Raw genomic sequence first — 15,323 nt, 5'->3', positions numbered from 1 at the left:
CATCCTGCATTGGTCTTAAGAATATCATCAGTATCAATCCTGTAAAATCCCTTTAACAATTTAAATACCTCTATCATATCTCCTCTCCTACGTCTATCAGCTAGTTTTTGGAGCCCACAGATCATCAATCTATCCTCATAGGGAACATCCCACAGACCTGCAACAATCTTTGTAACCCGCCTCTGAATCCTCTCTACCACTTCCGCATCACCAAGAAATCCTGGCGACCAGATCTGTGCACAATAGTCCAAATGCAGCCTTATTAATGCCTTATAAAGTGGAACAATAACTTCCCTATCCCTGCTTGTTAGTGTGTTCCTCAACAACCATGTAATTTGATGTGATGTTTTGGCAATCTTAGCAATATGCCCTTTAAACTTAAGTTCTCTGTCCACAATAACTCCAAGTCTCTTGTCTCATCAACTTCCTGCAGTTCAGTTCCGTTAATATAGTAAACAGCATGCGAAGTCATCCTCCCGAAGTGCATCACCTTACACTTAGCTAAGTTGAACTGACAGCCATTTACCTCAGTCCATAGCGTCAGCCTATTTAAGTCATCCTGTAAAATATCCACATCATTTGAATTGATTATCGCTCTTCCCAATTTTGCATCATCAGCAAACAAGTGGATATTTCCATTCAAGGTATTTCTAATATCATTGATGTACAAATTAAACAATAGAGGACCAAGAACTGAGCCCTGAGGTACACCACTAGTCACTTGCCTTTTCCTGGACTCAGCTCCTCCGTAAACCACTCTTTGATATCTGTCCGCCAGCCATCCTTTAATCCAAATCACCATCTTCGGATCCAAACCCATTTGCTCTAATTTATGTAACAGAGTTCCATGTGGAATCCTGTCAAAAACCTTTGCAAAGTCAAGCAGTATCACTGAGTAAGGATTTCCTTTATCCAACTCCACTGTTACTTTATTATAGAACGTAAGCAAATTACTTATATACCGCAAAAAGTTTTGAGATGAAGTAATGGTTGTATTTCAGGATGAAGATAATGAAGAAGATACAGGAGGTCTGTGTACCTCACAAAATTTAAAAATTTGCAGCTTAAAATCTGCTATTTTTAATTTTGCTGCAGCATGGAAAGAAGTGAAAGTTCAAACATTGAAGAATGGTTGGAAGAATTTGCTTGACAACAAAGATGCAGACTTGGATTTAGTAGGGCTAGAGGTTAATGATTACTGCAGGACAATACAGAATATTGATGGGAAGAAAGTAGCTGAGGAAGATGTTTTACAGTGGTTAGAAGAAGATGAAGGTGATCCTGGATATCATATCATGACTGAAAATAAAATAGCAGATGATGTTATGGCCTTGGAAGATGAGGATGGGAGTGAAGATGATGAGGAAGAGGACACAAGGTGCCCAAATGTTTAATTATCAGTGATTAGAGCGCATCTCGACGATCTAATAACATTTATTGACAATTCATCAGATAACGAAATTCAGCTTTATTACACACATTTTCATAATTTTAGGGAGTTAATTATAAAAAAAACAGCAGAATTCAAAAGTTCAAAAAAACTTGATAGTTTTTTCCAAGCAGGATTACCTAAATCAAGCGCCTCAACATCGAACATTAACTTCACGCCAGAACGGAAGTGGTTGGATATATTATCATCCGAAGACGAATAAATAGGAAAAATATTTTATGTTTTTATGAAATTTAAATTTTGTTTTGTTTTTAAGAATATTGTTTATTTGTTTATTTAAATATAATTAAAGTTTATTTTCGGAAAAAGTTTGTTTATAAGCTAATTTGTCAATTTTTTTAACATACGCATTCGGAAAATCTATTTTATTATATAATGGACTTTTGGATTTAACGGACACCTCCCCAAGCCCGAATTAATCCGTTATATCGAGGTTTTACTGTAATAGTAGTAGTAATAATAATAATAATAATAATGAAAGATGAAATTCTACACAGCATATAGAAGATGCTATATTCAGGCAATAATGATCGAGTAAAAGGAGTAGTTATAGTATTCAACACAAGATACGAGGATAATCTTCTTCAAAGCAGACAATATCAAGTAGATAAATCCTGGCAAATATCAAAATGCAGAATTGAACAACAGACTTATTTTTGTCCGTGATCATACAAGGTTCTTCTAAGAAAAGATTGAAGAAATTTTTCGAAGCATTAGAGAAGTGAAACTTTCTTTAAAACAAAGAAAGTTCCTCTGAGATTTGAAAATTTGAACAGCAGCAGTGTAGTAAATGCTTACTAGACATGAATAAATGGTTTGAGAAAATTTGGAGAAAAGAGCAGAGCTAATAATAATGGAAAGGCCCTGCTGGATTTCTTCTCAGGACATGGACTAGTCATTAATAACACTATGCACCAACATAAAGATGTGCACAAATTCACATGGAAAGAAGAAGCTGCAAAGGATTTGAAATTAGAAGTGATAACCATTTAGTTTTATTATTATTATTAATATTACGTAACACCTCCTAGGAGTCCAAAGACTCATCGATGGAGGGTGCCTACTCTACAACTGTCTGTCTCCATCACTCAGTTCACCAACTACAGTGAACCGCATCATCTACATCAACGCATTCCACTACCCACCACCATCACCACAACCACTACTAGTATTTTGATAGACAATCACAAACATCCATTCCCATGGCATGATTCGAACCCACAGCCTTTTACCTAGATAACGGATATATTAACCCCTCTGGGGGTTGAGCTGGATAAAATTGTATATCGTATTAAAAAGGGAATAAGAAAGCTTCAAAACGACAGTAGCTTTCAGAGGTGAGCTGTAGATGCAAACACACAAATATTCAAGAAAATATGAAAGCGTTTGAATACCAAATCTAAACCTTGAAGATTCGGTCGCATACCTTGAACAAAATGATTGATTCTACCAGAGAGACACATTGTGAGATTATCTACTACGTTAGAAAACCCAAACACCATAGTGAGCTCAGAAAATTTAAGAAATAGACAAGGAAAAGAAGAAATACACATACCGGCCATTGAATTAGAAACCTTGCAGATTATGCAGATGTACATAACCGTCACTACACAACAAAATACTTGGTCATGTGCTTTACCACGTGCTCTACGCAACTATTTAAGAATGCTATTGTCAGTAATCACCAATAGTGTTGATCACAAAGGGTAAAATAAAGGATCTTTCTGAGTTTGATAATGGGACTATTGTAGGTAGGTACCCCATATGACTGTACCCGTTTGAAGGTGTGTAGGTTGTAAAGTTTAGTTAATGCCGATAGGTAGAAGGAGCGAACATGAGAGAAACTGCATCAAAAAAGCTAACGCCTTTTATTCCCTTATAGGGAGTAGGCGAGACCGTTTTCGCCCTATCGTTTCGAGACTGAGTGCGTAGTTCAATTTCCACTGGTAACCAATGAAACGGGTCCAAGGCTATTACTAATTTAAGCAGCACACAGTGAAGAGACGGCTAACAAATGCCGCCATCTCGTGGTCCCCAATCATCACACACACACACACACACACACACACACACACACACACACATATATATATATATATGAAATAGTGTGGGTTCTACAGTCGATTTTCTTGGATTTCCTAGACGAAAAACTCAAGTCTCAGGAAGAAAAACCTGCTTGCCTGTGCCAGAGAGCTACTAACTCGGGAACCGGTCGAAAAAATATTTGAAAAAGTTCCTCTAGTCAGAGACTAGAATCGAACTGGCGACACTCTTTCTTCGTAGTATAGCGTTGAAGAACCCACTTCCATGAGATATACAGGATTCCCATAAGTTATTAAATAAGTTATTAAAGGGGTTCTCTAAGATTAACGCAAAGGAAACTGTTCAATATGTGACGGATAGAGAGAGAGAGAGAGAGAGAGAGAGAGAGAGAGAGAGAGCTAGAAGTCATCCCTGGAAAGGGTGCAAACTAGATTTTTTGCTGGAAGAAGCTGATTAAGTGGAATGAATTGTCAGAATTAGTTGAGTGCGCACTGACAGTGAACAAGTTTAAGGAGAGTATTGTGTGTATATAAAGTTAGCGACCCGTCTTCTTCCTCCATGGAAATACTCATGTAATAATAATAATTTAAGGAAGCTGCTCGAAAGTTCCTGGAAAGTACCTCAACATATTCTGTTTTATTTGATCATATTCGAAAATGTGATAATTTTTTTTTTCAATTTTATGCAGCACTATGTAACTTTCCTTATAACTATCCGACGTTACTCGTTGTGTCCTCGATTCATTGTTATTCTGTTCTACATCACCACACCAAATTTGGTTCCGTTTCATCACAAACTGTACGAGGGTTTTGTGTGTTTAAGTATTTTGTTAATTTTGTCGAGCAGTGTATTTATCTGCGTCAAAGGTTAACTAGTGCTGTAACTGAAAGAGGAAAAAAAAAAAACAGATGCATATAATTTTAGTTCCTATAGTCTATGACTAGAATCAAATATGTGTCTTTCTTTTTTAGAACCAAGTTCTTTAAAATGATCACGAGACTATTTAGCATCAGCGATTTTCATCACATCGAACAGATTTCTTTCTTTAAAAAATGCAATAATAATAAAAAAAGACTTCACATACAATAGTTGTAGCAAATGAATATGCTTTATTCATTGTCAGCATAATAACGAAGGGCTATTTTTCCCATATGCCTGCTGAGTATACAGTACATGTAAAGTAAAATGGAATGAAATTTAACGTGAAATTGTTCAGAGAATGAGGAGGTGGCGAATGATGTTGTACAACCATATGATACGATTGCCGCCAATAACAAAAGCTAACATTTTCAAATATGTTGTATACCAGGTGATATTTAAGCATTTAACGTTAGCGAATGTACCGTTCTGAAAGTTGTTATACGCATATATATTTGACGTGCTGATATAAAACTTTATAGTCTTCCTTACAGGTAATTTTCAGCAGTAAAGGAATTCGGTTTTTGGACAGATATATAGTAAATCGTAACCCTTGTATATTACCCAAACAACTGAAATGAAGCCATCCCCATTAAAGAAATACGCAATTCCATTGATTACATTATAAATATAAGATTTAAAAAATGATACTAGCATAGAATAGACACCAAGTTTTTGGGTTTTTGCACGATATGAAATATTGATATTTTAAGGGATGTGATCTATTCTGCACTGATACATTGTTTGGTTGTTGAATACAATCCCGATCCTGCACCTCTGGTAGAACTTTTCTCCGTATTTTTATTTTGATAATGGACCACTAGTCTGATAGTTTGCAAGAAGTGTGAACTAAAATTTATTTGATTCATGAGAACGAATAAAAACGCAACATCAATAAAGACAAACAGAATAAAGAATAACTAGAATTGGAAAGAGAGGGAAAAGAAACCTCAAGTTATTATTAACTTAGGTTAAGTTATTGACTTTTAGTAGTTAATAATTGGTAATCAATAATTGGTTGTACTAATTTGTTATATTATTGGCAAAATTGTATTTTATTTATTTTATCCAAACACTCGTTATTGATTGTACATGTGTATGTATATACATTGAATACTCTTTGTTGTGTTTTATATCAGGATTAGAATTGACAAATAAAAAAAAAGAAAAAGCAAGCATGACAGAAGTTGCCACTCAGTTACACTGTTGGGCTAAAAATGAAATGAAAATGAATATAAGTTGCTATACTGAATCAGATTTTCCGAGCATAACAGAATTTTTAGGGTGAGTAGATTAATTAATTTATATATATATATATTCATCATTTTATAAAATTTAGTAGAAGTACATTCCAAGAAACAATAATTAAAGTAGTTTTGCAGTTTGATCTTGATAGTGTATTAGTGTATGTATGTAAGTATCATTTTTCAACTAATGGATTATTGATGGTTATACACAGGTCTTCATTTCTGCAAGCTGTATTAATTAATGTGGAACATGAAACACAACAAATAATATAAAGTGGTATCAGTAATTAATTTTAAATTAAACTTGCCAGAAAATTATATTCTTGTTTAATTCTTTATCCAATGTAAGCAAACAAAGTTTGCATGCAAAGTATCCCATAATGCAAAACACATCCTGTCACACATGTATAATGCTTAGCATTATGGGAAGGATCAGTACTGAGATCCGTTTTTTCAAAAAACAGTAATTGAAGTACTTTTGCAGTTTGATCGAGATAGTGTATATATTTAATTTGAAGTGACAAGATCCTATGTCACCTTTAAATCAGAAGGCTACTTGTGTATATAGAGGCTGATGATTTCCCATTAGTTGCCTTAGTATCTCATAATGCAAAGCACACATCCTTTCAGACATGTATAATACTATGTAATGTCATGTGAATCACTACCCAGACCAAACCAGTTTCATCCTTTGATGAAACTGGTTTGATCTGGATGATCTACAAGATCACTGTAAGTCTGAATGAATGAGTGATCCTATAGGATCACTCATTCATTCAGGATCACTACTAAACTCATCACACCTGACTTGAATCACTCCAGGACAGCAAACTGCAGTGCCCCCCCCCCACTGACAGGCAAAAAAACCATTACAGAGCAGAGCTACTCTATCCCCTCCCCAGGAAGCAAGCCTTGTTTAAGTGTGGGGAGTGGGGGAACCTCTCTAAAAACTTATTGATCTACAAGATCACTCACTTTTTTGGGAGGGTGGGGGAGGTGGAGAGACTCCGCACCTTAAAAGTGTGTCAATAAAGGTCAAAACCAATCTGGATAGTGACCCTTCCCATAATGCAAAGTGCACATCCTTTTGAGCTATATAATACATTATGGGATACTAAAGCTGTGGTTGTGAAATCATCAGCTTTATGTACAACTGGCATAATTGCAAATATCCTTCATATGCACGCTTTGTTTGACTACACTTGGATAAAGGATGAAAGAAGAATATAATTTCCTTCTACAAGTTTAATTTAATTGTAACTATGTGTGAAAACTTTCTGCAATTCATATTCAGGAACTCCTCTCCCCTGCCCTCCCCCCCCCCAAATATAGTTTTTCCGGTACCATTCCTGAGACTCAGTAGTGACCTGCTAACGTACTATTCCCATGCATCAATTGGCACTGACTAACATCATCTCACAACTGTTTAATGGACACCTGGCCTTCGTTTCACTTTGTTAGTGAGCTGGGAACTACTTCAAATTGGCTAGCAAGTAGCTAAAATGTTGTGGAATATAGCTTTTATATGAAACATTTCCCACATAATGTAAGCATAAGTAAAATTGATTTTTTTTTTTTTTTTTTATTATTGTCTTTACTTTGTGCCAGTTATTTTGATTTTGTGCTCGCATTTCTGCAGAAGTAAGCATCTTGTCTGATGGTTACATATTTCTTGTCAGATTATAACAGTGGTAGTATTCTATGGATGTATCATTGTCTAAATGGTAAGATATTTAATTTATTAAATATTTAAATGAGCTACAATGTAGCTAATTATATTGGTTATATTTATTGATAGTTAGAATGCATATCAATTTCTTTTTTGTAGAATTGGGGATATCATTGTAATATATATATTACACATATTACATAAATCTTCCTAACATAGTTACATGGGCATATTCAGGGCTGGATTTAAGATTGTTATGACCATAAGCTATAAATATTACAAGGCCTCCCCCCTCTACTTAGTAAATTTTATCTGAGTAAAGTTATCCATACTGAGGTAGAGGATCTCCTTGTAATGCAAAACTCTAAGCTATAGCTTGCATATAAATCTGGTCCTGTATATATTTCTCAGTTTAAAAATAAATTTTGTTTTTAGCATCGAGAACAAATTTATTAGAGTGGAACCAGTTTGTCACTATTTTCAGCTCTACCATTCTACAATACTAATTTACAATTTACCATTCTTTGCTTTCATTTACAGAATCTGAAAATCAATGCTGTCGAAGATCAATGTCATCTGCAGTGATGTTTACTTTACTTGATAACTGTACTTTATTGTACATTGTAGTTAACTCCAAAGAAAACATTGCTGTAATGAACTTACTTGTTATAACATACTGTTAAAAAGCCCTGACCAAAGTTCCATTGGTACAGTACTATGCTAAAAGAAATTCACTATAGTAAATTATTCCTTAGTATCTACAAATTTGCTATAGTGAGAGTGAACTGTGTAAACAGCTGGTCCACACACACGCACGCACGCGCGCACACGCACACACACAAAAACCCTTGGTAACTTAATAATTCAGCTGAAGGCCACTGCTGTAGCATTTGTTCATTTTTATTGTTTGTAATCTGGTATTTCCTCCAGGTGTCATAAGCTCTCTGTAGGTCTAGAAAAATTGTGAAGTTATTTATGTTGACTTGTGATACTTGAATTAAGTTTGTAAATTTCATCAATGCATGTTGAGTACTTTCTTTTTCTGAATCCAACATTTTAATAATATAATCTTTACTAATTTCTCTAATATTTTATAAAACATTGAGAGACGTGAAATTCAGTCTATGATTTAAGTTTTTCATCTCTTAAATTTGATGAACTGGTATTATCACAGCTTTTTTTAAAATTCTTTTGGAAACACACCACTTGTCAGCAGTGAGTTAAAAATACAAACCAAAGGATCTTATATATTTTTGACACTTTTACACAATGCTGATGTTTATACCATTGTGATCTGGAGTAGGAGAATTTTTAAGTCTCATAATATTTTTATTTAATTCTTGAAATTAGGAAAAATGTATAGTGAACTCTTGTTTCTTTTACAGTGCAATGTACTAATGGTTATTAGTATTATCTGTGAATGTTTCATTGACAGCTATGAAGTAATTATTAAATTTATGTGCTGAAGTTCTTTTGCCATTTAAATTTATATGACTTAGCAATTATTGCTAAGTCTTGGAAGTATTGGTGCTCAGGTATTTTTACAAATTTCATTTTTTTTTCTTTTTTTTTTTTAATTTTGGCATTCACATTTAACATTTTTTATTATGTTAATAGTTTTTTTCTTCCCTCCTTTCAAGGAATTTTGAAACTGTTTGAAACTTCATTTGATTTTGTCGCTTTGGAGAAGTTAAGTGCTCTGTTTCATTATTTAATATGTTAATGGCATATCGTCCGCGCGGTTAGCCTAGTGGCTTTGCGCTTCGCAACCATATGCCTGGGGAAGGAGTGTCCTAGGTTCGATTCCCGTCCACAACGTGAGGAGCTTAAGGATCTTCCTCAGCCATAGCCAAGTTAGCCGGTCTTGGGCGTGGGCCGCAGGGTTTTTTCCACCAGTTTATCTGAGGTTTTTCATCCCACAAGCAGGCAAACCGGCCCCGTGAACACACAGGTTACAGTCATAAATACTTACGGCAAGGAAGGCAACGGGAAACCACCTTGCTCATAATCATCTCTCCCTAGAATGGTAGCATATAGCTACCCTCCCGCGGCCGTATGGCAGATGGGAACCAGAAGAAGAATGGCATATCAGTGATCATCCATGCTAGTTTCAAATTTTTCTGTAGCCCCTAAAACATACTAGGTTATGTGGTGGTCAGCATTCATTGTGTAGAATTTATGGAGATAAAACACCTTTTAGAGCAATTACTCAACTTACACTCAAAAATAACTCGACCTTGCAACAGGATGGAATAACATTTATTAAAAGGCCACAATATGCAACTGCTTAGTTCAGACATTAAGCAGTTGTCTATTGTGCCTTTTCTCAGGAAAGTTTGGGAATCTCTAACTTCAAGTAATAAATTATGTTTACAGGTATAGAGGCTAAAATTTCTTACAGTGATTTAGCTTTATATTATTAATAATAATGTAAAGGAATAAATTCTTTCTTTCTTACTAGGGAGAATGCACTTAAAGAATAAAAAAAAGAATATATGACCAGAATATAAGCAATAGCAAAGTCATCATCAGGAAACATACATGTGAACAAGACAAAAGCTACATGACACTACTTAAAAGTAAATGAAATCTAAATATTTTGTTAATCTTTTGCACTAGCCTGACCTCTGGTGAAAGAAAATTAATTAAATACAAGTGAAATAAATAAACAATTAAAATAAATATTGAAATAAAATAAAAAATTATACATGAGTAATATAATAACATGCTGATAACGAAAAAAAAATTCAGTGAAACTACATCACATGGATCTCTACAGTCATGTTAACTTAAAGTTTTCTTGTGTTGGGATTCTGGATGCTATATAGGTTGCAGATGGGTCTTACAGATTCTTAGAATTACTAATCCATCATTCTTGTTGAGATTACGATGAAGAATCAGCATCTCACATGCATCCTTGAATTTTCTTTCAAATCAGGTTTTAGTGTGGTGTAGGGACTTGGTGCCTTTCCAGTTGAAATTCTGTGACATGTTTGGAGTGTATGATCTGACAGGCTTGATTAATCATAGGGAAGGAATTTAATGTGGTGTTTGTGTTCATCTTTTTTTGTTGGAATGGTGTATCCTGTTTTCCCTATTTAAGATATAAGGGGTGGGAGCTGGAAAGTTCTGAATTTTAATTTTAATCCCCATGTTCCATCAGATTGTAATAATTTCTTCTTTTTCTTTTAGGATGTATAAGAAGACATGTCAGATGTTTTGAAGAAATTCAAAGACACAGAGGTGTGGGCCATCATCAAATTTTTTGTGCTGCAAGAAAAGTCTGCAACTGAAATTTACCAAACTTTGTGTGAGACTTTAAGGGACTGTGCCTCAGCATATTCAATAGTTGCCAGATTGGTGGCCAAGTTTAAAACTGGGCATAATGTGACAACAGTTGCCCCCAGATAAGGAAGATCTTCCACAGCAATCGCACCTGAAAACATCAATGCAGTGCATGCCATGATCCTTGAAGATAGATGAATAGAATATCAGCCAAAAACATTACAAAGACTGATGATATTCAGGGAATACTTATGGGTCATAATCCACCAACATCTGGAAATGCAGAAGCTCTCAGTGAAGTGAGATTCCCAAATGTTAGAATGCCAACCAAAAGAAAGAATGTGTCCTGTCACCTCAAGGGATTTTGGGTCATTTTGAGAAATCAAGTGCAAATTTTTTTGGCTCGTATTGTGACTGTTGATGAAACATGGCTTTATCACTATGACCAAGAGACCAAACAACAGTCAGTGAAGTGGAGACACAAAGGTTCTCCACAGCCAAAGAAGTTCTGAATCCAAAAGTCAGCAAGGAAGGTTCTTGCCATTTGTCTTTTCGGATATTGATGGTTACCTTACCAGGTACTTCAAAAAAAGGTGAAACTGTTACAGCAGAAGTTTATTCAACAACTCTGAAGGAATTGAAGGAAGTACTGAAGGAAAAATGCCACAGGAAACTGAGCAGAGGCATGTTGCATTTTGCAGGACAGTGCACCTGCTCACAGTGCTCATGAAACCTAACAGACAGTATACAACTTTGGCTTTCAATGTCTGCCTCACCCTCCCTATTTGCCAGACCCCCAGCCTCATCTGACTATTTCCTATTCCCAAATTAAAAAAAACACACTTGAAAACAACAAAATTTACCACAGATGATGAAGTCATATCTGCAGCTGAGGACTGGTTTGTGCAATAAGGGAAAGACTTTTTTCTCAGAGGATTGCAAATGATGTCGCAGCATTATAACAAGTGTATAGCACTTCATGGGGAATATATAGAATAATGTGTATGTTACATGGTTCTTCCTCAATTCCTTCATGGTGATTATCACAGCTTTTCAGCACACATTGTTTTGGCTCTATGTTTGAGGGTGCTTATGACACCCCTAAGTTTGCAGTAGACAATGAAGGAAAGTCAGTCTCAGGAAGATATACGACAAGTGTCTAGAAAAGGACGAGAGTTATTATTTTCAATCTTGATGTAAATTGGATGCATTTGTATTGTTTGTTCAAGTGGTTTAGGAGTGTATTTAATGGTTGGTGGCTGTGGGGCAAAATGACGAATATATCATCAACATATGTGAGCCAGACTTCGGTCTTTAGACTTACTGAATCTTGAGCTCATTGCTTGAAGTCGTCCATATAAAAGTTAGTTATGGGGTTGAGCCCATGGCCATACTGTTTTTTTGCAAGTAGAAATTATTTTTCCACACAAAATACCCAGATCGAAGTACGTGGGCAAAGAGGACCATGATATCGGGTAGAAATTTCTTCTGTATGAGAAGAATTGTGTCATTGATCGGGACATTTTTGAAAAGGGCAGTTACATCAAAGCTACTAATGAATCTTCGTTGTTGAGTGTTATGTTTTTAATTTTGTTTATAAAGTGCTATGTATTTTTTTATGTAGGAGAGGGAAATGACCGAATGACTTCATTTATTTATACATAAGAAAAGTGACACTTTTTTCTTTTATTTTCATTTAATTATCTTTTATTTTATTGTATTGTATGTTCCTTGGACAAAAAAAAATAAAATAAAATAATTAAATTAAATTAAATCAGATGAAAATCATATAGAAAAAAAATGCAGGTATACAGATAAACCATGATTGTGTTCTCATGTTTCATTTTTTTTTTTTTTTGTCCAGTTAGTATAAAATATCAGTTATAAAATTCCTAATTTTTTAAATTTATTTTATTTATTTTTTAAAGAATATGCAGAGGATCAACAAACCAAAATATCTGGAAGTATGTCGTCTCAAATGTGTATTCTCTTAGGTATGTGAATGTTTCAGAAAATTGAAAAAAATATATGAAGAAGTAGCTCTGTTTCATATCATTTTACAAAGACAACAGTAGGATTACTTTTTTTTTTCCTCATTTTTTAAGGATTATTGTAATCTCTCATTTTTATGTTAAAAATACTGCAGGTTAATTACCATATATGCATACATATTTATTTATTTATTTGCTCATTATTTAAAAATTAATTAAATTATTCAAATCTATTTCAAACATGATTTTTTTATTATAATAGTTAAAAAGGTTTTCTTTCTACCTTAAGAATATTCCAAAGGTGCAGCACATTCAGAAAGATATGCATGTTTGGTTAGAAAGATTGGGATGCAAGAAACATTTATAATGTTTCATTGCTTTTATAACATTTATGAAAGTGATTTAATCAGAGATTATAGTGTTTCCTACTGAAAACTGAAGTTTATCTCCCTCTCCCCCAGTATCTAAAGCAGAATTTCTAGATTCTCTAATTTACCCTCTTAGTTCTAATATACTATAGGTTTACAATCTTTCAGGGGTGAGATTATAATTAAAAAAAATTCCTATATAATATATAAATGATGAAACTCAAACTTTCTCTAACAAAACTCTGTTGATCCCTATAAAGAATTTGCCCTATCATTGCAGTTCTGGATCCTAGTCTTCATCAGCTTCTCCACTACTGCCAATCTAGGTGCACAGCTGGCCTGTGGATTGAAGATGCAGATCAAGCACTATTTATTTTGGCCAGATATTTTATCCAAAAGTCATTCAGTATCTTAGGAAGGTCAAGCATTTGACTTGTTAGTTAATAAAGAACAAATCTAAGAATGCAACACCCTCTCAGCAAAGGAGTTCATTATCTAATTTGAACATTATTCAGAATAAGGCCTCATTTTTATAATTGCATGTCATCACTCTGTCCTTTCATCTAATCCTATATGTTTAAAGTTGATATGAAAGCAAGTACAGAAATTTGGTTAGCAAGCTGATGAACAGTATATAGCACAAGCAAGAAGGGTGACATGGTAAGGAAATCAAAATCAAATTATAAGAGGAAATTAGCCCAAGTAGTTTCAAAGGACGTTCCAAAAAATTGTTTTGCTGCGTGGCAAGTGAAAGGAAGAATGATTATGGAGGAATAATTTTAAGGAATGCAGATGTTAGAGAGGTGACAAAAAGTAGAAGAAATAGTCAAACTACTGAGAGTTAATTTACTAAGTATGCATCATCCAGGTGGAGATAATGATGCAGATACTGATGTGAAAGTAGAGGTAAATGAATTAACGGTGCTTGGAGTATTACGATATCACTCTCTGTGAATGCATCCATGAAATATTGGTCTATGTGGCATGAGAAGTACACAAAAAATTTGGTAGTGTCCCTAACCAAATTGTTGTAATCCACTACTGGCAAATAATTGACCCATTTTCTATAATAAAGTAACATTTGAGTTGGATTAAGAAAATGACCGTACTGTGATTATTGCTGGACTTCGCAGTTATTTAATAGGATATCACACAGGAATTTTAAGTTAACAAGCAAATGAAAATGGATGTGAAGCTGGTAACATGAATAAGAGGATGACTATAAACAGACATAAGTTAGTATGTGATGGAAGGAGAATGCAGGTGACTAGGAATATATCATATGGTTTGGTACTGAGGCTGCTAATAGTGAATACATTAATAATATAATGAATTATTTTAGGGCAGGAATACACTCACCAAGGTGAGTTCTCAGAGACAAATGGCAAGTGAATTTTCAGCCTTTAAAATGTAAAATGTTATTTTCTTAACACAATTGATACTTTTTTTTATTTTGAAACATCATCTCATTCACTGTGGAGTTATTTGATCATAGGTGGCTACCAGTGGATTTATTATAAGTTTTATTTCCAATTCTCTGTCCCTTTTAAAGAATCACAAAACACATGGAAATTTTAGTTGCCAATGTTCTCTAAAAGTTATAATGTAAACTAGTCATCTTCACATTCTTCTGTCCTTTTATCTACTTTAAGGTATAGAACTTTATCTTTTTATATGAAACACAGTGAAAAACAGTCATTAAAAATTCAATCTGCCTTAACTTTTTCCCCCAACATCAGTTGTTGTTGTTATTACATAATTCATAAATTTTAAATGTGTATCTTTCTATATGAAAGACTTCATAAATATCCACTATTGAATTCCAAAAGCTTCCCTCATTTCTCTTTTAGCAGTATTATATAAAGCATTCTTTTCACTTCATCCATGCATATAAAATACTATTATGTAAGAACACTGTCATATCATCCTTTTGGTTTTTGCTTCAGTCATAAAGTGAGAAAAATGTGCTGCCATTACTTGTTATCATTACAGTGCTTTACTTGACAACAGTAAATCTCAGTACTTCAAGCAAAAAAAGTAAGTTTTCCATATCACAAATACATTTAAATTAAATTACAGTGATCATTTCCAATAAATAAATTTTTTAATCAAATCAGTGCATTTGTTATCATCATCAAATTCCTGACATATATCCTCATCGGGTGTGCAGGATCTTATGAACAATTTTCCTCCAGATTAACCTGTTATCTGTCAACATTCCAATGTTATTAGATCTTATATTTCTGTTTTCTAAGGCACTTTTTACTGTATCCATCCACCTACATATTGGTCTTCCTCTGGGTCTGTTTCCTGCCATCTTGGTAAAGAGCACTTGCTTAGCTCTCCCATTCT

General features: G+C 34.2%; 1 protein-coding gene across 3 annotated transcripts in view; it reads left to right on the top strand.

Moving 5' to 3' along the window:
* Nucleotides 1-4,769: 4,769 nt before the first annotated feature.
* The window catches only part of LOC150098944 (uncharacterized), a 139,375-nt gene continuing 128,821 nt past the window's right edge, over nt 4,770-15,323 (top strand). The window contains exons 1-3 of one of the 3 annotated variants that reach the window (XM_090405425.1): nt 4,770-4,905; nt 5,551-5,695; nt 12,541-12,606. In XM_090405425.1, coding sequence (XP_090261551.1) covers nt 5,589-5,695; nt 12,541-12,606 — 173 coding nt within the window. In that variant the 5' untranslated portion in view covers nt 4,770-4,905; nt 5,551-5,588. Of the gene's footprint in view, nt 4,906-5,550; nt 5,696-12,540; nt 12,607-15,323 lie in introns of those variants that run through there. The other 2 variants (XM_090405429.1, XM_090405426.1) reach the window with 2 other exon arrangements.

This window comes from Typopeltis vanoorti, chromosome 15 (genome assembly GCF_054136105.1).
Source record: "Typopeltis vanoorti isolate ZY-2024b chromosome 15, IOZ_Tvanoo_1.0, whole genome shotgun sequence".
Taxonomy (NCBI): Eukaryota; Metazoa; Arthropoda; class Arachnida; order Uropygi; family Thelyphonidae; genus Typopeltis; species Typopeltis vanoorti.
This window is presented reverse-complemented; position numbering and strand designations above follow the sequence as displayed.